Genomic DNA, 23,912 nt, shown 5'->3' on the forward strand with positions numbered 1-23,912 from the left:
CACAGCATGTGGAATTTTAGTTCCCCCACCCAGGATGGAACCCACTCCCCCTGCGTTGGACATGCAGTCTTAACCAATGGACCCCGGGGAAGTCCCTCAGCCTTGCTTTTTTTTCACTTAACAATATATCCTAGGGTTCCATGGCCTCCACAGAGATGGTCTTCATTCCTTTGTACAGCTGCACAGAACTGCACTGTGTGGATGTACGGTGCTCTATTCAGCCAGTCCTCTGCGGATGGACTTGTGGGTTCAACAAACATTTATTGCATGACTAAATTGTGCCAGGCACTGGAGATAAAGCCATGGTCTCTGGCCTCCGGAAACTCAGTGTGCAGAGAGGGTGAGCTCTTGCAATACAAGTACTTTCCTCATAAGGAATTAACTTGGATCCACTTAGCACAAGGGGAATGTGGAACAGAGCAGACAGGGTCTAGCAGATGAGGGGTACAATAATGGTCTGCGGATTGCCATCTTGCTCCCATAGGGGCCAATATCTGATATGGGAGAATCCCCTTGGGAGGACTTCTTAATCAACGTTGGATATTGCTAAGAAAACCATCAGTGCCACCAATTGGTCAGAGAAAAGAAGGTCAAGTGAAAGGAAGAATGGAAGGGTCCTAACCATAAAATTCCCCTACAAGGAGGAAATAAAAGTTAATACAGAAGCTGTGGTTTAACAATAAGAACACCTGTATTAAATTTACAAGAGACTAGGGATTGTTCTGAGCCACGTATATTTAACTTCTTTATTTCTCATAACATTCCTAAGTAGGCAGTATTACAACCCACAGAGAAGTTACTGAAATTTTGGCCAAGGTCGGGGGTGGGGGTCGGGGAAAGAGGGGATTGGAAGCAGGAAAGAATTGCAGACAACATCTACAGATAGGGTGTTTGATGCTTTTGAACTGTGGTGTTGGAGAAGACTCTTGAGAGTCCCTTAGACTGCAAAATGATCAAACCAGTCCATCCTAAAGGAAATCAATCCTGAGTATTCATTGAAAGAACTGATGCTGAAGCTCCAATACTTTGGCCACCTGATGCGAAGAACGGACTCATGGAAAAGACCCTGATGCTGGGAAAGACAAGGCCGGAAGAGGAGAGAACAGGGTTGACATGGTTGCATGTCCTCACCTACTGGATGCACGTGAGTTTGAGCAAGCTCTGGGAGTTGGTGATGGACAGACACCTGGCGTGCTGCAGTCCATGCGGTCGCAGAGCGGGACAAAACTGAGCGATGGCACAACTGTCCTGTCCACGGCGGAATGAAAGTTCAAGTTTCCCCTCACCCTAATCACGCTCTGGGGATCGGAACCTGCTCTTGACACCGTCCCACGCCCCGAGATCTGCCTCAGGACAGCCTAGGGGCTCAGAACCCTGAGGAATCCGAGAGACCGGAGACGACCTGATGGGCACACCGCGGAGACTAAGCCGGCCCTCGGGGCCGCGTGGGTTTGCGCAGGGACCCCAGGCCTCCCTCTAGAGGCGGCCAAGGAGGCTCTCCGACGCCCCTCCGGGTGTCCGCCGCGCGTTTTTCCGCGCGCGCTCCCGCCCACGTCTGGGCATAAACGGAGTGTGCTTCCCCGGATTCCTACTGCACGATGGAAATTACAGGAAATCACCCGGCAAATTCCCAGACCGGCCGCTGAGAAACGCGGGAACTAACCTTCACGCCGGGAACCCACTGCGTCAGTGGCCGGCGCTTTTCCGGCAACTTCGGGTGGCGGCCCTGCCCCCACAATAGCGGGGACACAGGCCGGCAAGCACGTCTTGACAATCTACCCTCGCGACCCTTCAACGTCCCCTGCGGGTGAGTTTTCCCACAGAACTGCGACTACACGCGCCAAACGGCTCTCAAAAGTTGACGTCAAACCAGAATAAAAACAACAGTGCGAGTACTAAACATGTAAAAAACATCAACCACAAAGGTATAACTAGTTTATAAAACTTCCTCGTAATTATAAGTGACCCTTGTAGTTCACGTCAGACGGGTAATGTGCCAGTGTCGTAACAAGGTTTGCAGGGAGGCACATATCACGCAGCAGCATGAACACCCAATCATCATGCTCATGAACTACAAAAGGATCAGCTTGACTAGCGGATTAAGGCGCTCCAGGGACGGGACCACTAACTTTTCACGAAGGACGACAGGTGTAGGGCTTACTTATTTATACTTGCCTATAAAATCCTGTATATTTTATCACCGTCACCGACATTCCGTGATATTTCTTTTGTTTCTACCTTAGTAGGCGGAAACAGAAAGAAAATATCTAGGTGGGGGTTATTCCACATGCAAAAATCCTTCTCACGGCTCCACCCTTTTTGACCCGGGGACGCCATTGCTTTACGATCATCCGTCGTGAAATGACGGAGCGTTGCCGCGGTAATGGCGGAAGCTAGGCTTCTGCTTTGCGGCAACGACGTTGGCTGAGTCGGATCCTGACACGCCCAGGCGCGTCGGAAGGGCTTCAGGTAACGGTGGCCGTGCGAATGTCGTGCATACAGGGTTTATTTCTTAAACTCTTTTTTTAAGTCTTCAGAAAGGCAAGAGTAACTTCCCCCCTCCATTTTGGGAATCAGACTCTGTTACTTCCAGAGAGACCTCTTCCCCGCATCTTTTCATTTGTATCTTTACTCTTCTGCCGGTTAGACCGTCTCTCCCCGCGGTCCTCCTAGACGTCTTACCGTTTTGATTTTTTTTTTTTCCCTGTGCTTTTCGAGAATCCCAGGCCCCGCGGTGATCTTTCCTCCCGCTCTGAGCGGATCCCCGGCCGCCTCCGTCCGCGTTCTCGGTCTGAGGGATGGAGCCTCACGGCCCTCGGGAATCCCCACCTTGGGAGGGTTCTTCCTTGCCCGGAGCATGGTCTTCCTCCGCCCTCGGGCAGGCCTTCTCCCAAATCTTGCACCAGTTTGCCGGCCAGGAATCCCGACGGGGCAAGGCCAGAAGTGCAGCTCTTGAGGACCTCGCTGCTCTGCTCGAAGCTAAAGAATGTGATCGGTTATTTGAGGGGAGTGACGCCTCGCTCCGTGGAATGCCCGAGATGCTGGGGCAGGTGGCAAAAGCCCTAGGGAAGTATGCAGCCCCTGCCGAGGAGCCGGAAGGGAGAGGTGACCGCCACCCCGACGTGGCGGAGAAAGCGGCGGCAGTTGCGTTACTGTTTCTTAAGCTCTTGAGGAAGGTCGAGGCCGCCAAGAATTCCTTGGTTTGCCCTGCATGGAAGACAAGCCTCCGTCCCTTGGCAGGACCCATCTATGTTTTTGCAGTCACACACAGCTTGGAGCAACCGTGGACCAGCCCAAGATCTCAAGAGGTCGCTGGACAGGTGCTCGCCTTATTGCTTCAGGTCACTGAGTGTGGTTCTGTGGCTGGATTCCTCCACGGAGAAAATGAAGACGAGAAAGGGAGATTTACTGCGATCATGGGGCTTCTCAAACCCGATTTGAATAAGTGAGTACTCTTGCCAATAAAGGCCATCAACTTGAGCTTCAGCCTAATATTTTAGAAGGCTAGAGCTCAAAGGACTCTTGTTTTTTCATCACTAAGATGAGGGCGTTTAATAGCAGGCCTCTTAAGGCCCAGAAAGATTGTGATTTGCTATAAATGACATTAAGTAGGTAGTGGCAAATTCGACATTAGAACCTAGGTCTTCGTACTCGATTTTCCAGTCCTCTTGACAACTGCCCTGCAATTGGAAGTTCTGTCCTATTTATTTAGACTTAACTTTCTTTAGTTAGGTGGGGTTAGGGAGTTGGAAATTTAAAGGTAAGGTTTAAATTTAAACTATTGAAACTCATCGCTGTTATTTAGATGTGGCAGTGATGTTTGCTGGCTCAGTGGTAAAGAATCCGCCTGCCAGTGCAGGAGACGCAGAAGACACAGGTTCGATCCCTGGGTGGGAAAGATCTGGAGAAGGAAATGTCAGCCAACTCCAGTATTCTTGCCTAGGAAGTCCCATGGACAGAGGAGCCTGGTGGGCTACAGTCCATGGGGTTGCAGAGTCGGACACAACAACTAAACAACAACAGTGGAGTTAAAAGACAGTTTTGACGTAGTCTAGTGCTGGTTTTCATTGCTTTGGAATAGGACCAGTTTCGTTGTTTGTAATATAAAGATAACATTACCTGTTAGACTGGATTTGAAGATTGGTTGAGTAATGTATATAAACTCACTTTATAAGTTATAAATTGCTGTTTGAATGTTGAATCATTTGCTCCCTTATAGTAATAATAATAATGTTACTGAAGGCATTTCCTTTCCACCTCTCTCCCTTCTCAAGACTTTCTCACTGTAACCACCACCACCATCACCACAGATTGTTTACATAGCTGTGGCTGTAACTGGCTACTTCTCCTTGGATATGCTTTAGGCCCAGAGCCCTGGGTAATAAATGTATTTAGTGTAAGTTCTGTAAGTTACTTTGATCTAAATCTTAAAAACGTATGTTATAACATCAAGGGTTATCTTATGTAGGACATTTTTTTTTCAAGTCCAAGAAAATACATTTGCGCTTCACCAGGACACCATGTCACTTAATGTGGTTTCACATTTCCATTTAGGGACTCCTGGAAGAATAACCCAGCCACCAAATATGTTTTCTCATGGACTCTGCAAAAGGTCACTCGACCCTGGCTGAGCCAACATCTGGAAAGAACACTTCCTCCGTCATTGCTCATCTCAGATGACTATCAGACTGAAAACAAAATCCTGGGTGTCCACTGCCTCCATCACATTGTGCTTAACGTGGTGAGTGACCTCTGCTCCCTGGCATGTGTATTGATGGCACACACTGAGTCTTGGCCATTCCTCATTCACGATATCACCAATTTATTGTTGCTTGTATTTATATCTTTTATTAACTATTAATGCTGTTATGTGACTCAATTCAATAATTTATATTTTTGCCTATATTTTCCTCTACCAACCTAGTAGCTTGTGAGGTGAAGTGAAAGTCTCTCAGTTGTGTCCAACTCTTTGTGATCCCATACACCATAGCCTGCCAGGCTCCTCTGTCCACGGGATCTCCCAGGCAAGAATACAAGTAGCTTGTATCTCAGAGGTGATATGTATAAGAAACACAGACCATTGTCAGACTGAAGAACCAGACTTTGACTAATTAACAACTGACTTTCAAGGAACAAAAAATTCAGAAGCTCAAAGGGATTATATCCAAATGTGTAAGCTATTACTCAAGGAAACTTTTTTGCTTCTGTGTATTATGGAGCTTTTGAAATATACACAGAGTAGTGTAACCCACATACCATGTTCAGTCTCAAAATTTATCAACATTGTGCCAACCTTGGGAAGCTTTAATTGGGTAATTTGTCTGATTGCAGCCAGCTGCTGATTTGCTGCAGTACAACAGGGCTCAGGTCCTCTACCACGCCCTTTTCAACCACCTGTACGCACGGGAACACCACCTCATTCAGGTAATTGTAAGATTTGCTCATAACGGTAAGTCTAAGCTTTCAAATTTGAGAAGGTGGCATTATGTGAATAAGAATAGTTGGTGGCACTTTTCTCTTCTTGGAAGGTGGGGATGATAACTGAGAGCCACTAACAAGTTGAAAAGACAGGGATAGCTGGACTTCCCTGGTGGTACAGTGGTCAGGAATCTGCCTGCCAATGCAGGGGACACAGGTTCGATCCCTGGCCCAGGAAGATCCCACATGCTGCAGAGCACCTAAGCCCCTGTGCCACAGTCCCTGAGCCTGCGCTCTAGAGCGCTTGGGCTGGAGCTACTGAATGCACCTAGAGCCCGTGCTCTGCAACAAGAGAGCTCAGCCTCATTGAAAAGTGAGTTTACTGCAATGAAGAGCAGTCTTACAGTCTGCAACTAGAGAAAGCCCTTGAGCAGCAGCAAAGGTCCAGCACAGGCAAAAATAAATACATTTAAAAAAAGAAAATGGGGATAGCAAATGGCGAGTGAAAATGGCTTCATCTGGGTCAATTATATATCACTTGGGGGCAGTTTTATGTCTGAAAAAGTTCTAGTTAAAAAAAATTTTTTTTTGTAGTCTCTCACCTATTTATGAACAAGAGAGAAAGATGGGTTCTTTCTTCCCTGTGCCTCCATTTTTTTTCTTTTTAGCCACATGGTTTTTAGGATCTTCGTTCCCCCTACCAGGGCTTAAACCCTGGCCCCAGCAGTGGAAGTGCAGAATCCTAACCACTAGACCACCAAGGAACTCCTGAGTAAGTTCTGTTTTTATTAAGTGTCCTTCCTTCTGGGCTGCTTTTATATCAATACAGACACGGGGAACTCTTTGTATGTTGGGTGAGTGTCATTTGCTGTTTCATCCAGTACACTCTGAGTACCTATTGTGTGTAACCTATTATGTGTAACCACTGAGTAACCATTGTAGGTTCCAAGATTGAATGAGTCAGGCAAGGTTTCTGGCTGTAAGAAATCCTTTGCAGACACATTTATGTAAATATATATACTGTAAATATAAATACAGTACAGAGTAATCTATTAAAAGAGGTTTGTATAAAATGCGGTAGGTGTTTAGCAATAAGCAGCTAACGAGGTTTGGTGGTATTGGGGTGTTTTTGAATGCAAAAGTAGGAAGTCAAGAAACACTTGGAGTAACAGGCAAATTTGGCCTTGGAATACGGAATGAAGCAGGGCAAAGACTAATAGAGTTTTGCCAAGAAAATGCACTGGTCATAACAAACACCTTCTTCCAACAACACAAGAGAAGACTCTATACATGGACATCACCAGATGGTCAACACTGACATCAGATTGATTATATTCTTTGCAGCCAAAGATGGAGAAGCTCTATACAGTCAGCAAAAACAAGACCAGGAGCTGACTGTGGCTCAGACCATGAACTCCTTATTGCCAAATTCAGACTTAAATTGAAGAAAGTAGGGAAAACCACTAGACCATTCAGGTATGACCTAAATCAAATCCCTTATGATTATACAGTGGAAGTAAGAAATAGATTTAAGGGACTAGATCTGATAGAGAGTGCCTGATGAACTATGGACGGAGGTTCATGACATTGTACAGGAGATAGGGATCAAGACCATCCCCGTGGAAAAGGAATGCAAAAAAGCAAAATGGCTGTCTGGGGAGGCCTTAGAAATAGCTGTGAAAAGAAGAGAAGCAAAAAGCAAAGGAGAAAAGGAAAGATATAAACATCTGAATGCAGAGTTCCAAAGAATAGCAAGAAGAGATAAGAAAGCCTTCTTCAGCGATCAATGCAAAGAAATAGAGGAAAACAACAGAATGGGAAAGAATAGGGATCTCTTCAAGAAAAGCAGAGGTACCAAAGGAACATTTCATGCAAAGATGAGCTCGATAAAGGACAGAAATGGTATGGACCTAACAGAAGCAGAAGATATTAAGAAGAGATGGCAAGAATACACAGAAGAACTGTACAAAAAAGATCTTCACGACCCAGATAATCACGATGGTGTGATCACTGACCTAGAGACAGACATCCTGGAATGTGAAGTCAAGTGGGCCTTAGAAAGCATCACTATGAACAAAGCTAGTGGAGGTGATGGAATTCCCTTTGAGCTATTTCAAATCCTGAAAGATGATGCTGTGAAAGTGCTGCACTCAATATGCCAGCAAATTTGGAAAACTCAGCAGTGGCCACAGGACTGGAAAAGGTCAGTTTTCATTCCAATCCCAAAGAAAGGCAATGCCAAAGAATGCTCAAACTACCACACAATTGTACTCATCTCACACGCTAGTAAAGTAATGCTCAAAATTCTCCAAGCCAGGCTTCAGCAATATGTGAACCGTGAACTTTCTGATGTTCAAGCTGGTTTTAGAAAAGGTAGAGGAACCAGAGATCAAATTGCCAACATCCGCTGGATCATCGGAAAAAGCAAGAGAGTTCCAGAAAAACATCTATTTCTGCTTTATTGACTATGCCAAAGCCTTTGACTGTGTGGATCACAATAAACTGTGGAAAATTCTGAAAGAGATGGGAATACCAGACCACCTGATCTGCCTCTTGAGAAATTTGTATGCAGGTCAGGAAGCAACAGTTAGAACTGGACATGGAACAACAGCCTGGTTCCAAATAGGAAAAGGAGTTCGTCAAGGCTGTATATTGTCACCCTGTTTATTTAACTTATATGCAGAGTACATCATGAGAAACGCTGGACTGGAAGAAAGACAAGCTAGAATCAAGATTGCTGGGAGAAATCTCAATAACCTCAGATATGCAGATGACACCACCCTTATGGCAGAAAGTGAAGAGGAACTAAAAAGCCTCTTGATGAAAGTGAAAGTGGACAGTGAAAAAGTTGGCTTAAAGCTCAACATTCAGAAAACGAAGATCATGGCATCTGGTCCCATCACTTCATGGGAAATAGATGGGGAACCAGTGGAAACAGTGTCAGACTTTATTTTTCTGGGCTCCAAATTCACTGCAGATGGTGAGTGCAGCCATGAAATTAAAAGATGCTTACTCCTTGGAAGGAAAGTTATGACCAACCTAGATAGCATATTCAAAAGCAGAGACATTACTTTGCCAACAAAGGTTCGTCTAGTCAAGGCTATGCTTTTTCCTATGGTCATGTATGGATGTGAGAGTTGGACTGTGAAGAAGGCTGAGCGCCGAAGAATTGATGCTTTTGAACTGTGGTGTTGGAGAAGACTCTTGAGAGTCCCTTGGACTGCAAGGAGATCCAACCAGTCCATTCTGAAGGAGATCAGCCCTGGGATTTCTTTGGAAGGAATGATGCTAAAGCTGAAACTCCAGTACTTTGGCCACTTCATGCGAAGAGTTCACTCATTGGAAAATAGTGTGATGCTGGGAGGGATTGGGGGCAGGAGGAGAAGGGGACAACAGAGGATGAGGTGGCTGGATGGCATCACTGACTCAATGAACGTGAGTCTGAGTGAACTCCGGGAGTTGGTGATGGACAGGGAGGCCTGGCGTGCTGTGATTCATGGGGTCGCAAAGAGTTGGACACGACTGAGTGACTGATCTGATCTGAAGGGGATCTGGTAAGGTGATATTTGCTTATAAAGAATGAATTAGAATTTCTGGGGGATATTGTGTGGGGAAGGGTGCCAAGACCATTCTGAAGTCAAGATGTTACATAAAATTAGAGTTAGAAATAACCTTGTTTCTTATTTTAGGCCAGATATTCTCCCTCCTCCTACCTCAGCCTGCCCCTTTCTTTTTAAAATATTATTTTAGATTTTGAGAATATAGGCTATCCTAAAAGACAGGAAGGTTAGGGCTCTTGGAATGGTGGTTAAAAAGTAAGAGAAACAAAGATCACGGGAGAGCTAAAAGGGATTGCATGGACACTGAAACTTCAGAGAGGGAGGTCAAAAGTGGATACAAATAGAGCCATCTTAGATTCTGTTTGGGAGAGGTCTTATAGTAGATATTATACTTGTAACTATCAACTTAGGTATTTAGTGACAATAGACTGAGACTCCTAAATTCTGGATTAAAGTCTTAGCCCTGCTCCATTCTATAGATTAGCAAAGAACAGTCCTGCTGCTGCTGCTAAGTCGCTTCAGTCGTGTCCAACTCTGTGCGACCCCACAGACAGCAGCCCACCAGGCTCCCCTGTCTCCGGGATTCTCCAGGCAAGAACACTGGAGTGGGTTGCCATTTCCTTCTCCAACGCATGAAAGTGAAAAGTGAAAGTCAAGTCGCTCAGTTGTGTCAGACTCTTTGCAACCCCATGGACTGCAGCCCACCAGGCTCCTCCGCCCACGGGATTCTCCAGGCAAGAGTACTGGAGTGGGGTGCCATTGCCTTCTCCAAAGAACAGTCCTAGGAGATTTTAACTTGAGACTGTCTGATGGAAATAAAGAATGTTTAAAAAGTTTGAAAATATAAAGTAATACATTACACTTAATAGGATTCTATGACATGGACACTGAGGATGGTAGATGAGTGGAAGTTGCAAGAGAAATCATTGAGTGTTATGACTACCAACTGGTGAACTACAGCTCCTTTCTCTTACTTCCTCTTAGGCTGTGCTCCTGTGTCTGCTGGATTTATTCCCCATCCTGGAGAAAGCCCAGCACTGGAAGGGAGATGGGGCCCGACCCACCACTCACTGTGATGAGGTCCTGCAGTTGATCCTGACGCACATGGAGCCCGAGCACCGCCTTCTCTTACGCAGGACTTACTCGAGAAACCTACCAGCTTTTGTGAAAAGGTGAGTCTGAGCAGCTGGGTCTGGCCATACTCCTCAACTTCACTCTTCATCGCATCTTCTCTGTTGTTGTCAGGTTGGGGATCTTAACTGTCCGGCACTTGAAAAGGCTGGAGCGAGTTATCATTGGTTACTTGGAGGTATATGATGGACCTGAGGAGGAGGCCAGATTGAAGATACTGGAAACCCTAAAACTTCTCCTGCAGTATACTTGGCCCAGGTATGACAGCCAGCAGTCAGGTGTGCTAAGGGGCAAAACTCCATCCATACTCCCTGCAGAACTTGCCCAGATGTATGTTCAGTACAAAGTATTAAGGACATGCTGTACAGATGGAATACCTTCCATTTCCCATACCAGTTGGACTTTAAACTGTGAAAGTGGCATTGACGATATACACTCAGGTCCCTTCAGGTGGACATGTCTACCTCTAAGGCCTGTTAGAATCTTAAGGCTGTTGAGCAGTGCTACAGTAGACATACTTGACTTGGTTCACCCTTAGGTTTCTTAGGTCTCATTGAGAACAGAGCCCTTCCAGCACATCATTGAACATGTGTGATCAGGAGAATGCTGATTTGCGATACCTTTGCTTAGCATTCCAGCTCTGGCTCAAGGGAGGTGTCTTCAACAGCAAGCTGGAACCCAAACACATTGAGTCTGCAAAAGGCTCTCTTGCAGGAAACGTTCAGTTCCTTAGTCGTGTCCGACTCTTTACGACCCCATGGACTGAAGCATCCCAGGCTTCCCTGTCGTTTACTATCTCCCATAGTTTGCTCAAACTCTTGTCTGTTGAATCAGGGATGCTGTCTAACCATCTCATTCTCTGCCACCCCATGCTCCTTTTGCCTTCAGTCTTTCCCAGTATCAGGGCTTTTTCTAGTGAGTCTGAATGAAATAACAAGACTTAATTGGGCACGAGTCCGAGTATCTTAGCAACACGTATGTGTCTGTTCTGAACTGTATTCTCTCATCTCCTTATAATGTACTCCAGAATCACATTTGTACCCAGTTTGCATTTATTTACTTACTGTCTCTCTCCTCTGCTGATTCTAAGCTCCAGGAAGATGGAAGATCACTTTAGGATACCAAGAACTCCAAAATTTACTCAGAACCTGTTTAGACACTAAGTCGTGTCTGACTCTTTTGCAACCCCATGGACTGTAAGCCTGCCAGGCTCCTGTCCATGGGATTTTCCAGGCAGGAATACTGGAGTGGGTTGCCATTTCCTCCTCCAGAGGATCTTCAGAACCCAGGGAATCCTCCGAGCCAGGGATTGAACCCAAGGCTCCTGCATTGACAGGCGGATTCTTTACTACTGAGCCACCAGGGAAAGCCCAGTACCAAGTACATAGATATTTCCGAAGTGACTGGAATAGATGGATGAATGAAATTGAATCAATACCGATACTAAGTAGAAGTCAAGAAAACGTGGAGAGGTCAGAAAACAAATGTGAATGTGGAGGGGCGCGGTCTGGGGAGTGACAGTGTTGAAAGAAGACAGGTGAAGCGCTGAGCAGCACCCGTGTTATTGGAAACCACTTAGTGGCTTTCAGATCACGGTGAAAGATGTACACTTTTCTTCTCCCAGTCACATTTCTGCCCAGAAATGTGGTTGGTTTTTATTTTCACACTGCAAGTTAAAATTTTCAGCTTCCTTAGGGCTTTTTAGTTTTTTTTATTGTGGTTAAAAAATACATAAAATTTACCATTTTCAAGTGTATGATTCAGTGGCATTAAGCGCATTTACGATTTTATGTAATCCTCATCATAAAAATGTTTAGAAAGGCAAAGCAGAAGTAAATAGAGACACGGCCTAACTGGTGGTAATCTAGGATCTAGCATTAAAGTGACAGAAAAGTTAAATCAACACTGAATTCTCAGAAGCCAAGCTTATTTCCTTCACTGTATCTTTAAGCTCCAGGCCTAAGACCACATCCAAGCTAAAGAACTGTGGGCCGTTTCCTGTTCTCTGGCCAAAAGTATAGGCCCCTGGTAGGAGGGCCCAGTTCTCCCTTTTCAGGAGGGCTGTTTCCTAACAGTAAAACCACCAACTTCTGGAGGGCAACCAGGTGTTCTTGGGTATGCCAGCGTGTCAGAGTGTGTGGGCAGTGTGCTGTAGAGAAAATCAACAGGCTTGGAGTTCAGAAATCTGGAGTCTGGTCTCATTCTGCTTCCAGCTCTATGGTCTTAAACTTGGACTTCAGTTCCTTCCTTTATGAAATGAGGGCTTTCATATCCCAGGTGCCTTTTTCGGTTTTAATATCCTGATTCAGAGTATGAATACCATGTTTCTTCTTGATTCCAGAGTCTCCTGTAGACTTGTGGTCTTACTGAAGGCTCTCTTGAAACTGATATGTGATGTAGCAAGGGATTCAAGCCTCACACCCGAGTGTGTTAAGAGCGCCTTGTTAGAAGAGGCCACCGACTGCCTGATTCTGCTGGACCGCTGTGCTTCGGGACGGGTGAAGGTAAGGGACAGTCCACCACTCGGTTTCGGTTAGGCCTCGACATCCTCAGGCAATTTCTGTGATAGTTTTGTGCCTGACCAAGTCTGTAATTGGACGTGGAAGGTTCAAGTCTCTACCTCTGAGTCTTTTAGCCTTCAGCAGAGTTTGATCAATACCTTATTCTCCCTTTAAAGCTATTCAGAACTTTTTAGATGAAAAGGGAAGAGGATCAGTGGGTGCTTCTGGAGCTAGGACAGAGAATGGGCAAAAAGATCATGATCAAGACTGCAAAATGGAAATTCTCTTCTAGTGGTCTGAATGAAGAGAGAAAGTTAAAATAATGGTCTGTCATCCACCAAGGAATAATTTAGGTAGAGTAAGTAACTCAGGTAACAGAGATGTTTCCAGTTTTTCAGAGGCAATGATGTTTTCCACATACTTTATTTATCCATTTGGGAATTCTTCCTTTGGTCTCATATTCCACAGAAGTTTACTTTTCCAAGCCATCTCATATAACAGCTGGGTGTCCATGTATACATAATTTATAAATCATTGTCTCAAAATCTTCAATTTACAGTTATAGGCAGCACGAAAAGAAATTAACATCCTAAAAATATTGAGGGATACTATATTCATCTTGGCTTTTTAACTTCAAGCAGTTTTCAAGCCCTAGATCTAATCTGCTTCATCCTGGCTGGTAGAAGGCTGCTGCTCCGTGAGCCAGGAGCACATTTCCAGTTCCCAGCATTACACCAGTTCGTGAACTGCCCTAGTGTCATCAGTCCTTTCCTTCTTTGAGTCTGATACCAAGGAAGAACCACCAAGGTGAAGTAACAATCAAAAAAAACAAGCCTGTTTGGTTTCATGTTTCAGGGTCTCCTGGCTAAAATCCCCCGCAGCTGTGAAGACAGTCAGGTGGGGAACTGCATCCGAAGAGTGCAACAGCTTTCTGAAGGAGCTCCCTGCGACACAACTTAAGACTTGTATTACTTTCCTGAAGAGGAAAGGATTTTCTTTCTCTTCCAGTTGTTTTAAATGGAATTATTTCAGGCAAAAGGTATATTTATACTAAACATTATAACTTAGACCTTCTCTTGTCTTCTTTCTTTTTAACTCCCACAGAAGTAGGGAAAGGAGAATATGAACAAATGGAATCTGGACATTTCTAAATAAAGGGGTGGGGGAGGCCTGCAAGGCGAAAGATGCCAAGGAAACAGGGGTGAGTGGGTAACACTTAAATTTAGAAATATTTATACCCACAGACTCATCCCTTATGCTTCTCGGGCTCAAGCTGTTACTTCAGCACATGTCATGTAACAATGCTATAAAAATATTCACTATTTAGGCCTTTCTCCACTCCCTCCCAGATTTTTTGCCCCACAAAACTAGCATAAATATTAAAAACACAAATATTGTGAAAGAGCAAAACCCAGAAGTGTTATGTGTTTAAGATGTAAAAAAAGGAAGGTGTTCAGTCCTATTTACAAATGTCTGAAGGGAAATCACGTGGTTTTGGCCTTGGCCATGGGCTCTGTCTCTTGCTCATACTCTATCTCTACGTAGGCTCTTTTCCTCCTCAAAGGCCCTTTCAGAGGTGTTTTGCCTTTGTGTTTGGCATCAAGGGTTTTTTCTTCTTCTTCACTGGAGGATTTATCATCCTGATCTTCATCACTGCTGGCGTCCAGTTTATCCATATCCTAACACGTGAAGGGGAAAAAAAAGAAGACGCTAGATTCATTCCCCAAACTCCTGTCTTTGTTCTATTTAGAACTCAAATTAGATAAGTGACCTGTTCTGTGTGATCTGAACCTCCACCCCCCATTTTTGGTTGAAGCCAAAGGACAGTTTTTACCCATGAGCCTCACCTCAAAATCACTTATGTCACTCTCGTCCACTTCATCGTCTTCCACAAACTCTCTTTTTCCCACATCCTAAAATAAAACTCACCATTAGGTTCAAGATACATAATGAGAATGCAGCTTAGACATCTAGTTTTATTCTCATGATAAGTACATCAGTAACAAAAACACAATGAGAGAATGGTTACTAGGCAACCAAATCAACTTATTTCTTTAGGGATATCAATTCTCATGCCTGATTTAAATCATCAGAGATAAAACAGCCTCATTTTAACCAGTTAAAATTCTTTATACATTCAACTAAAACTATTCATTTCAAATATTAAAAACTAGATTACTAATAGGAAAAGTATACCTGTGTCCCTATGTGAGTCTCCTGCAAATCAATTTGTTAAATCTGCCCTTTCCCAAAAATACTATCACTTAAGTACTTCCTGTATAGTAACAGTAAGATTAAACCCTTGGTAAATTTCAGTAGGTTCCTTAATGTTATGTTCCCTTAGGCAATAAGGACTCTTTGTCACCTTGCAGGAAAAATTTTAGAAGGCTACTAAGTAAGATTACGGAGAAGGCAATGGTACCCCCACTCCAGTACTCCTGCCTGGAAAATCCCATGGACGGAGGAGCCTGTTAGGCTGCAGTCCATGGGGTCGCTAAGAGTCGGACATGACTGAGCGACTTCCTTTCACTTTTCACTTTCATGCATTGGAGAAGGAAATGGCAACCCACTCCAGTGTCCTTGCCTGGAGAATCCCAGGGACGGGGGAGCCTGGCGGGCTTCCGTCTATGGGGTCGCACAGAGTCGGACACGACTGAAGCGACTTAGCAGCAGCAGCAGCAGCAGCAAGTAAGATTAAATTGTCAACATGTGGTTTATTGGCTGAACCTGGAGAATAAAGAAGCCACTACTGAACCAAATTAATAAAAAATGATAGGAAATGAGTGACCAGCTAACTATTTTTTGGTTAGGGAACTGAAAATGATATTCTCTATTACATAAAAATAGATCTAATCCTACAGATTACTGCTTGACAGACAAAGCTTACTTCTTCATCTTCTTCATCATCTTTTTCCTCAGCATCCGAAGAGTCACTCTCTGCCTCCTGCTGTTCCAGGGCCTTGTCGAAGGCATGGATGGGGAAGTTGTAGATGTCACCGTACTGAAGAAAAGAAACACGGGTCAGTTTTCGTCACGTTTGACCGTGTGCTTCAAGACCACTGTCCAACCAGCATATTATTTTTCTCAGTGATTAAGAACATTTAGTTTGATAAGTAATAGTACTATATTATGTTCAAGCCTAGAGCCAGTGGTGTCTTTAAAAAACCCATATTTGAAATTTACATAATCAGCAGTTAACACCAAACTGGTAACTTCTATCAAGGACGGACGCCAGATCAGTTAAAATTTAGTAGTATATAAAACCCATGGATTGAAACAAATGTAGTTTTACCAACAAAGGGGAAATAAGGGTTAAAAAGCATATTTTATTCATGTTGTATCTTTAAGTGACATTCATTTTTCAAAAGAGAATAAAAATTCATTTTAAAGAACCTTAAAAGACTAGGATGAATAAGCAGGAGGATCAAAGCTGTGTGGCTTTTTAGAGACGTGGAATTGCTGTGTTTGGAGGAGGAGTTGGGAATAATGGCAAAAAAGGAAAGGCCTCCAAACTCGAGTGTCAAGGGTTAACTGCAGTGGTTTACATGCTTGCATTACAAGCCAGAGCTTGTACTTATTTTATAAAATGATACTTATTTTATTCCAGGAATAAAATCGAGGTAAGGCTCTTTCTAACATCTTTAAAAATAAATCCCATTTCCAACTAGTCCCATATCTCCTAGCATATTACCACCTAAAAAATAAAATCGGTACCCCAAAGTTTCTAGCTTTCTCACCGTATCCTGTTTCAGTCTCTCCAGCAACTCTTTTTCAATGGCATTGTCCAGCTGAGCAGCTATTAATGCCTTTTCCTATAAGAAAAAGAACAAACCCATTTACTTCATTAGTACTCATTGTTCAGCCTGTAGAAGGGAAGAAACCAAGTTTTTATGTGAAAGATGTAATCGCCTTTTCCCTCTTGCTGTAACAGGAACTTCTGCCTGTCTAACCAGATAGATATTTTTTTTCCTTGTCAAACCTTGGAAATCTTTCAACTTAAAAAATTCCTACGGTTTTATGAATAGATTTCTAAATTAAATTCTAAGAGTCTTTGATAAAGCAAACTGGTATACGAACACTTAAATATTTCAGAAAATTAGCAATCCTGAAGCAAGACTATAAAAGCTGCAAAAAAGGAACAGTGACCGTCACTCATTTACATTTTCTAAAGCCATAGACACAACATGTTAGAAAAGATAAAAAAAATCTCTTCCTTCTCCTACTGTATAAATCAGGGAACTATATTAAACATCCTGTGATAAACCATTAAGAAAAAGAATATATGTGTAACTGAAGCACTGCTGTACAGCAGAAATTAATACTGTAAATCATACTTGAACAAAATAAATCTCTTCCTTTAGTGACTTCTTACAGGTGATGATACATGGTATCTCTACCTTTACAAAACTGAAACATAAAAACCAAAATGTAGCCTCAATCTACCTTTTTCCCCAAAGACTGCATTAAGATGATAGTGGAAATCTCAGAGGATGTTAGCCTTACACTCTGAAGCTGTGTTAGAATGAATAGTGCACAGGATCAGTTACAAAGGAGATGGGGGCTCACAAAGCAGTGAAGAGATTATTGTGATGTTCTACATTTTTCTCTAAAGTGGGTGCTTACACCTCAGGGGTGATCTACTGAGATGTAGGAACCAAATGCTCAAAACTTCTGTAAATATTTTTTCTTTAAAATACTACACAAAGAGTATGAAAGTGGTGATCTCATTCAGATTCTTGCAGCATACAGCTATTTGGTTAAGTTTGCTTGGTTACGTGGCTCTATAGATGATAGTGAATAGTTTGCAATAAGATAGGCAGTAGTTATATATGCTGGTTATTTAATGGTTTAGCACTTGAGTCTCAAAACTTAAAGAACCATGCATTTTTCACACACACACACACACAAACACACCCCCTCCACCGTTCAGATTTGTCAACATTTTCTAAGATAACAAATAGCTGTCAGTGGTATGTAACATAAAGAAGTTTTTAAAGTTTTGACAAGGAAGATGAAAACTCGCTAGCCACATTTAAACAAAGGTGTCTGCATAATTGGTGGTGGAGAATGAAAAGTGAACAGCAAGTACGAAATGCAGGCACTCAACAATACCCTCCTTTCTCTGTCTTTGAGCTCTATCACCTATGACAGCCCTTAGAGGCAAATTTTACTTTGCTGAGAACTAGGCCTTCACTACATCACAGACTATTATTTAAATATATCTACAGCACAAGTGTACATGTATAACATTTGCAAATAATATACTGGGGAGCAAATGTTCAAAAATTTTATTGATGGAGTGATCAAAAAAGTTTGGAGACCAATGACTGAGGCTTGAAACGCAGAACTCTATGTGATTAATGGAAACAAAGCATCAGGATTATTAAAGCTGTTTCTTAATAGGATATGACAAATGATGAGGTACACGTTTGTGGATGTAGGGTAAGCAAAGCAAATACTTAAACTGACTGAAAATGTGAACTTGTCAGGAAGACCTAATTCCGGGTCTTAAAAGCGTAAGAATGTTCAGCCTGAGTGAGGTCCCATGAGGTTGACAGGGAGACTGCTCTTTTCCACAAAGGCTGGAATTTCCTGACTAGATTTTCCACGGTTGGCACAATATTACCATCACTGTTGACTACTTCAGGAACAAAGCTGACTAGTTCAGAGAAACAAATAATCTCAATCCCTTACCAGCAATTTCAGAACCCCCAAAGCTCAATTTGGGCTTCTCTGGTAGCTCAGGTGGTAAAGAATCCGCCAACAACCAGGTCTCCACGGGAGACCCTGGTTCGATTCCTGGATTGGGAAGTCCTCCTGGAGAAGGGATAGGCACTCCAGTATTCTTGGGCTTCCCCGGTGGCTCAGACGGTAAAGAATCTGCCTGCAATGCAGGTAGACCTAGGTTCGATCCCTGGGTTGGGAAGATCCCCTGGAGGAGGAGACAGCAACCCACTCTAGTATTCTTGCCTAGAGAATCCCTATGGACAGAGGAGCCTGGTGGGCTACAGTACACGGGGCCACAAAGAGTCGGACACGACTGAGTGACTAAGCACAGCACAGTGCTCAATTTAGAGGCCTAATATTACCTGGACTGGCATGAGGCTACTTAAAAAGTTTTTTTCAAAAAATTCCACCTACTGTAAATTCATTTAGTAAAACACTGTTATATATCACTGTACAACTGCTAGTGTGTGTGACCAGAATACTCAAAATTAGCTGAGAGTAAAATGTAAAATATAAGATGGGTAAAACAGGATTCTAAATCTGAAATCCCTGACTCAAAAATTTCAGACAAGGAGCTATGGGTCTCTGTTGAAGGTATTCCTCCTGTTTTGTATTACAAATGTCCCTGAAGCACCCACATTTTATGCGGCCCTGAGAGTCATAATCTTCAGATACAGAATACCAGATACCGTATGCAGCTAACACTGTTGTCTGTTACCAGGGCATGAACAGTTCACAGACAGTGGTGACTGAATGGTTCTCATGAGCCCTGCTTACACATCCCTACTCTTCAGTGAACGTGTAGACGTTGTGACTATCAGAACAATAAGTTACCTCTCTTCGTTTTTCCCTCCGCTCCACCTTCTTACTCAAAGGAACAAGTTTCCTCCTATGGGAAATAAAACACATGATCAGAAAACATGTTGCTTTATTTAAAAAATGAGAAGAAAAAAGGACTGGAATTGATTTTGTAGAGCTCACCTCAATATAGCAAGATTATATACTAAAATATCCTCGATAATGCTATAAAGTCAAGCAATTTTACATATATTTGACAGACATGTTTCACATACATGGCTGTTTTTGTTTCTCGAGGCATTCTGAGATCTCTGAGGGCATTCACAATGCTGAAGATTAATGCTTCTGTGAACTGCAAGAAAAGAACTTTCTAGGAAGTGACATCTCTAGCTTTCTCTGCAGGTCACAATGTAGAGAAGTGAAGCTTCTTTAAGCTGCCACTCCTTAAAGAAGGCACAGTTAACTGTGTGGACTTCACACCACTGTTAAAAATCAGTTCTCAGTGGACCCAGAGTGAGGTTCTTAACATTCACTTTAGATTCTCTAATTTTAGGATTCCCTCAGGGTTATAAAGACAATTTGCTGAAGCTGATTTTCAGACAGGAAGGGGATAATCAAGTTGTACTATACACTTTTAAAATCCTGCAAAAATCAAAGGGCACAATATTAATTTGTGGTAAAACTGCTGCTGCTTAGCATGTTATTAAAAATTACCCAAAGCTGAACTTAAAGCATTTCTAGAGGTTTCACCATCTCTCAGCTTTCATAATATGATGCATGCAAAGACACTTAAAAATGAATGATCAGTACTTACTGTCGCTTAAGTGTAAGTTTTCGAATTCGAATTAGGTACTGGGTGATCTTGGTGAATCTCTGCTTACATTTGTGTCGAATGAAACGGGGCCAGTAAATTAGGTTTTCATCTATTTGCTCCAGTGCTTTCTCATAGTTTTTATGAAGCCGGACCTGTCGAACAGATTAATGGAAGCATGATGAACAAGGATAAATGATCAGGTCTTCACTGTTAATGACACCCATGTGGCCTCTTCGAGGCCTTAAACTCCAGGAGTTTAAGATAGATGTGGTCAAGGAAGGGAGAAAAAGCATGTGGCCTTTTTGCTGTTGATCAATGGTCATGGTAATTTAATACCCCAAGTCTTACCCGTTCCCAGAGACGCCTGGGGAAAGCTGCTCGTTCTATAACCTTCATATACAAGTAGCACTGTCCTGCAGGATACAGTAAATACTTCTATTATTATTTGCAGAGACACTAAAGAACATTCTTTTAAAAGCTGCTGAGTACTTCCCATGAAGTTAAACCTGAGGAGTTACCTTTCTCTTCTTTGATAGTGGCATACTGACTGTTTGCCAGGGGACAGGATGACCTGTTACACAGTCCAGTCAGGCTATATTCATTTCTGCAGAAACTCTGAGTCTTGGTTCTAGAATAAGAGGGAAAGAACGAAAATTATAAGATGGGTTACCAAGAGGGCAACCGAAAGAATCTCTGTTCAAGCTGAAAATCTAGACTCACCTTATTTTGAAGGAACAAAATTGCTTGTTTCCTAGTGTATCCCAGATAACCTGTAAGACAAAAGTAAAATCCATTTCAATTGCTCTCACCTAACAGACACCACATTAATCCAAGAAAACAATGCCCTAGGGCAGCGCCCTGCTTTACTGAGAAAGTCTCTGAGGAATGAGGACAAAGTGCTTTGTAAAATAGTCTGATTTATTTGTTATTTTACACAAATAACAGATTCTTACAGGAAAAGTAAATACAAATTAACAATAACCATAACCTTACTGCCCAGAGATATAATTTCATTAGTGTTTTATAAATAGTTGTATGTTATACCAGCTAATATGCCTACATGGATATTTTGAACAATATGAGTTTGTAGTATGTATATATAAACTATATTATATATATATATAATAGTAACTTTCCTTTTTTACTTAATATGTTCATTATCCATTGTGAAAGGCTGCACAGTACTAGGTTTTTAGATATACATTCCATGATTTTATCTCATTGAGGACAAGGAAAATCATCTACTATCTTCTGCTAACTCTTGTGCTCCATATTCATTCGGCATTTAATGTCCACTTAGTAGTTACGTAAGACACTGACATTTCAAAGTCCTGACACACAGGAGGTACTCAAGCACATGCTGAATGAAGGAAGGTACAGTCCTTAAAGAGCGTTCTCTATCTAGTCAGAAAGATACAAAACATCACGAAGCAGTAGTTGCTAAATACCACAACAGGGGTGTATAAGCGCCTGAGAACCTTTGAGTGAGCCACCTTCAGGAGCTGGGAAAGGGCTTTAGAGAAGTTAAAGGGAAAAACACAAAGAAGAGTTAAAGACCGAAACATTTTTGGAACCTTATGGGACCTGTTTGGTGAGGGGCGGTAGGAAACAGGTACGAGGAAATGAAACTGGAAAAGCAGGAGCTAACTCTGGCTTGTGGCTTTAAATATCATCTCAAAGTTGATGACTCCCAAACTGTCATCTCCTAGTCAGACTTCTAAGCACCAGATTCATATATACATCCAGCTGCTTACTTGACATTTCTGCCTGAAAGGCCTCAAACACATTAGCAGGTCCAAATGGAGGTTCCAATTCCACACCTCTCAAAAGAATACCTTCTCTAGTTTTCCCCACATCCATAAACAGAATCACCACTGAACAGCCTGTTCAAATCCAAAAGCCCCTTGATTTCTTCCCTCTCCTCATCACACCATAACCAAGTCTTGCCAGTTACACTAATAAAACAGATCTCAAATCCATCCACTTCTTTTCATGACCAGTACTACCTTAGTGGAACCTACTTTCATCACGCTGTAGTCTCCTTGCTTTCATTCTTTCTCTCCTTTCATAGGACAGAAATGTTCACAAACACAAGTCAGATGTCATGTCACTTTAAAACCTTTAAAACACCTCCTTCAAGACTCTACATGATCTTGTCCCGCAAAGACATCCAGCTTCACTACCTTTCTTCCCTTGACTCCTGTAACACAGTCACACGAATGTCCCTTACCACATTCCTTTCTTACCTCCAGATCTTTGTACTATATTGTTCTATGGCCTGGATTGATTACTATTCCCTCAGCCCCGAGTGGCGGTTCCTTCTCATCTTTCAGATCTCGGCTTAGATATCTTCTATTCAGAGAAATCTCTGATCCGAAGTGGTCTCTCATCACTCTCTATCACCCCGGTGTTTCTTTCACAGCAGTACTACACATTTCAGTTGTATTTAATTCGTTCACGTGTTTACTGTCTCCCCTGCCAGAGCTCCAGGAAAGCAGAGGTCTTTTGCCTGGCTTAATAACAACCAAATTGCCAGTAATTACTACAATGCCTGGCATACTGTAGGCGCTTGAGTGTATTTCATACAAATAATGAATGAACCTAGGATGCTTCCAAAATTATGACGCGGGCACAGAGTGGAGCAAAGGTAAAAGAAAAACCTAATACAGGTAAAGCAGGCTGAAGAGTAACGCGCACGTGGATGAAAAGCACGCTTAACTTTGGTGTCTAAGGCTCACCATACCGTCCCCCACGCCGGCACCCACCCCTCGCCCCGCCGCCTCCCAAATTCCGAGGGACCACATGCGAAAGCCTCCCTTGCGAGGCATCAAGGGCCGTTTACACCGAACCCGGGGACTGAGGTGGCGGTGAGCGGTCCCCTTAACCCCGAAGGACCCGGGTAGACATGTGAGAGCCCCACGCTCCGAAATCAGGGCTCTGGAGGCCTCGCTTCCGGAGCCCCACGAGGCTAACGGGGGCTCTTGAGTCTCCTAAAGCAGGCGAGACACCCTGTGCAAAACCTGGGTGGCAGAGCATCAGGACTCACATCGTCCGACTGCATCTCGTCAGCAGTTCACCAGGTAGTGCCGGATCAATTGAGGGGAGCCGCCATGCTGCTTCCGGAGAATCACTTCCGCGAAGCCCAGTCTCGCCTATCGCGAGAGTTCTGATTTCACGGCCTTGCAACAGCGGCTCCTGGCGGTCTGACGTTCACGCTCGCCGCCAGTCCCCGGACTGTCCCCACACGCTCGTTCCGCCGGGTTCTCGTCCCCGGCTGGCCTTGGGACTGTCAGCCCCGCTGAGGGTCCGTGCGAGGCCGCTCCTGAGCCGGCCGATTCCGATGCGAGAAGACCGGGGACGCCAGGAGCGCCCCCTGTCGAGCCCGCGGTTTGTCGGTTCTCTGGAGAGTCGGCCGCCGGGACTTGGACGCGGGCACGGGCTACGTGCAGGGCGGTAAGCTAGGCTGTCGCTTCCTCGCCCCGTCTGTGGACCTCAGACGCGTTCTTTTAGGACGTAAGACCCTCTCTTCCGCACTTAACACGCATTTGTTTGGTGTGGAATTGGGTCCTGACTTGAAATTCATGCATCAGAAGATATTTCAAGAGCAACAGGTTTTTTTCCACGCTTTTTCTTTTGACAAGGAAAGAAGAAAATCTTCACTAGTTCATACCGTTTTCCAAAAGAAAGGCCACGAGAAGAGTAACAAAGACACACTTTCAGAATAAAGATGGTCCTTGATTTGCATACCACGTTATAAAATAATTCAGTGTCATAAATAGTATAACTTCGTTGCATGCAGATGAAAACCAGGAATTGGAACCACCCTGTTAGAATGCATTGATATAGCACTGGGTTTTGAAGCCAAACTTAAAAGAGTAAAACCGACTTCAGTTTTCTAGATATTTGGGTGAGAGTCACTTAACCTTTAGCAAACTTGGGAGTATGCAAGGTCTAGAGGTGTTA

At 43.4% G+C, this 23,912-nt stretch overlaps 2 protein-coding genes and 1 non-coding gene across 3 annotated transcripts; 1 reads left to right on the forward strand and 2 right to left on the reverse strand.

The window, feature by feature from the left end:
* Window positions 1-1,978: 1,978 nt before the first annotated feature.
* Window positions 1,979-2,083, reverse strand: LOC138986005 (small nucleolar RNA U13). The gene has a single exon (XR_011462956.1). It is a non-coding gene; the product is annotated as a small nucleolar RNA U13 (small nucleolar RNA).
* Window positions 2,084-2,442: 359 nt separating this feature from the next.
* Window positions 2,443-13,679, forward strand: TTI2 (TELO2 interacting protein 2). The gene is made up of 7 exons (XM_005893731.3): window positions 2,443-3,445; window positions 4,555-4,741; window positions 5,332-5,424; window positions 9,963-10,150; window positions 10,224-10,367; window positions 12,451-12,613; window positions 13,466-13,679. Exons 1-7 carry the CDS (start codon window positions 2,799-2,801, stop codon window positions 13,568-13,570), a joined length of 1,527 nt encoding a protein of 508 aa, XP_005893793.2. The 5' UTR covers window positions 2,443-2,798; the 3' UTR covers window positions 13,571-13,679.
* MAK16 (MAK16 homolog) lies at window positions 11,801-23,114 on the reverse strand. Its single transcript, XM_005893733.3, has 10 exons — window positions 22,996-23,114; window positions 20,670-20,719; window positions 20,468-20,577; window positions 20,298-20,362; window positions 19,950-20,101; window positions 19,172-19,226; window positions 16,348-16,422; window positions 15,498-15,611; window positions 14,458-14,523; window positions 11,801-14,289 (listed from the first exon to the last, which is right to left on the reverse strand). Exons 1-10 carry the CDS (start codon window positions 23,008-23,010, stop codon window positions 14,095-14,097), a joined length of 897 nt encoding a protein of 298 aa, XP_005893795.1. The 5' UTR covers window positions 23,011-23,114; the 3' UTR covers window positions 11,801-14,094.
* Window positions 23,115-23,912: the final 798 nt, after the last annotated feature.

This window comes from Bos mutus, chromosome 27 (genome assembly GCF_027580195.1).
Source record: "Bos mutus isolate GX-2022 chromosome 27, NWIPB_WYAK_1.1, whole genome shotgun sequence".
Classification (NCBI taxonomy): Eukaryota; Metazoa; Chordata; class Mammalia; order Artiodactyla; family Bovidae; genus Bos; species Bos mutus.

Bases quoted from the DNA above. Each gene is read 5' to 3' on its own strand.
- MAK16 (XM_005893733.3), bottom strand. The intron at 20,578-20,669 runs GTGAGTCTAGAT...CTCTTATTCTAG, and splicing joins TTTTGTTCCTTCAAAATAAG to AACCAAGACTCAGAGTTTCT. The intron at 14,524-15,497 runs GTAAGCTTTGTC...GTTTTATTTTAG, and splicing joins ATGATGAAGAAGATGAAGAA to GATGTGGGAAAAAGAGAGTT.
- TTI2 (XM_005893731.3), top strand. From the start codon at position 2,799: ATGGAGCCTCACGGCCCTCGGGAATCCCCACCTTGGGAGGGTTCTTCC. The intron at 4,742-5,331 runs GTGAGTGACCTC...GTCTGATTGCAG, and splicing joins ATCACATTGTGCTTAACGTG to CCAGCTGCTGATTTGCTGCA. The intron at 10,368-12,450 runs GTATGACAGCCA...TCTTGATTCCAG, and splicing joins CTGCAGTATACTTGGCCCAG to AGTCTCCTGTAGACTTGTGG.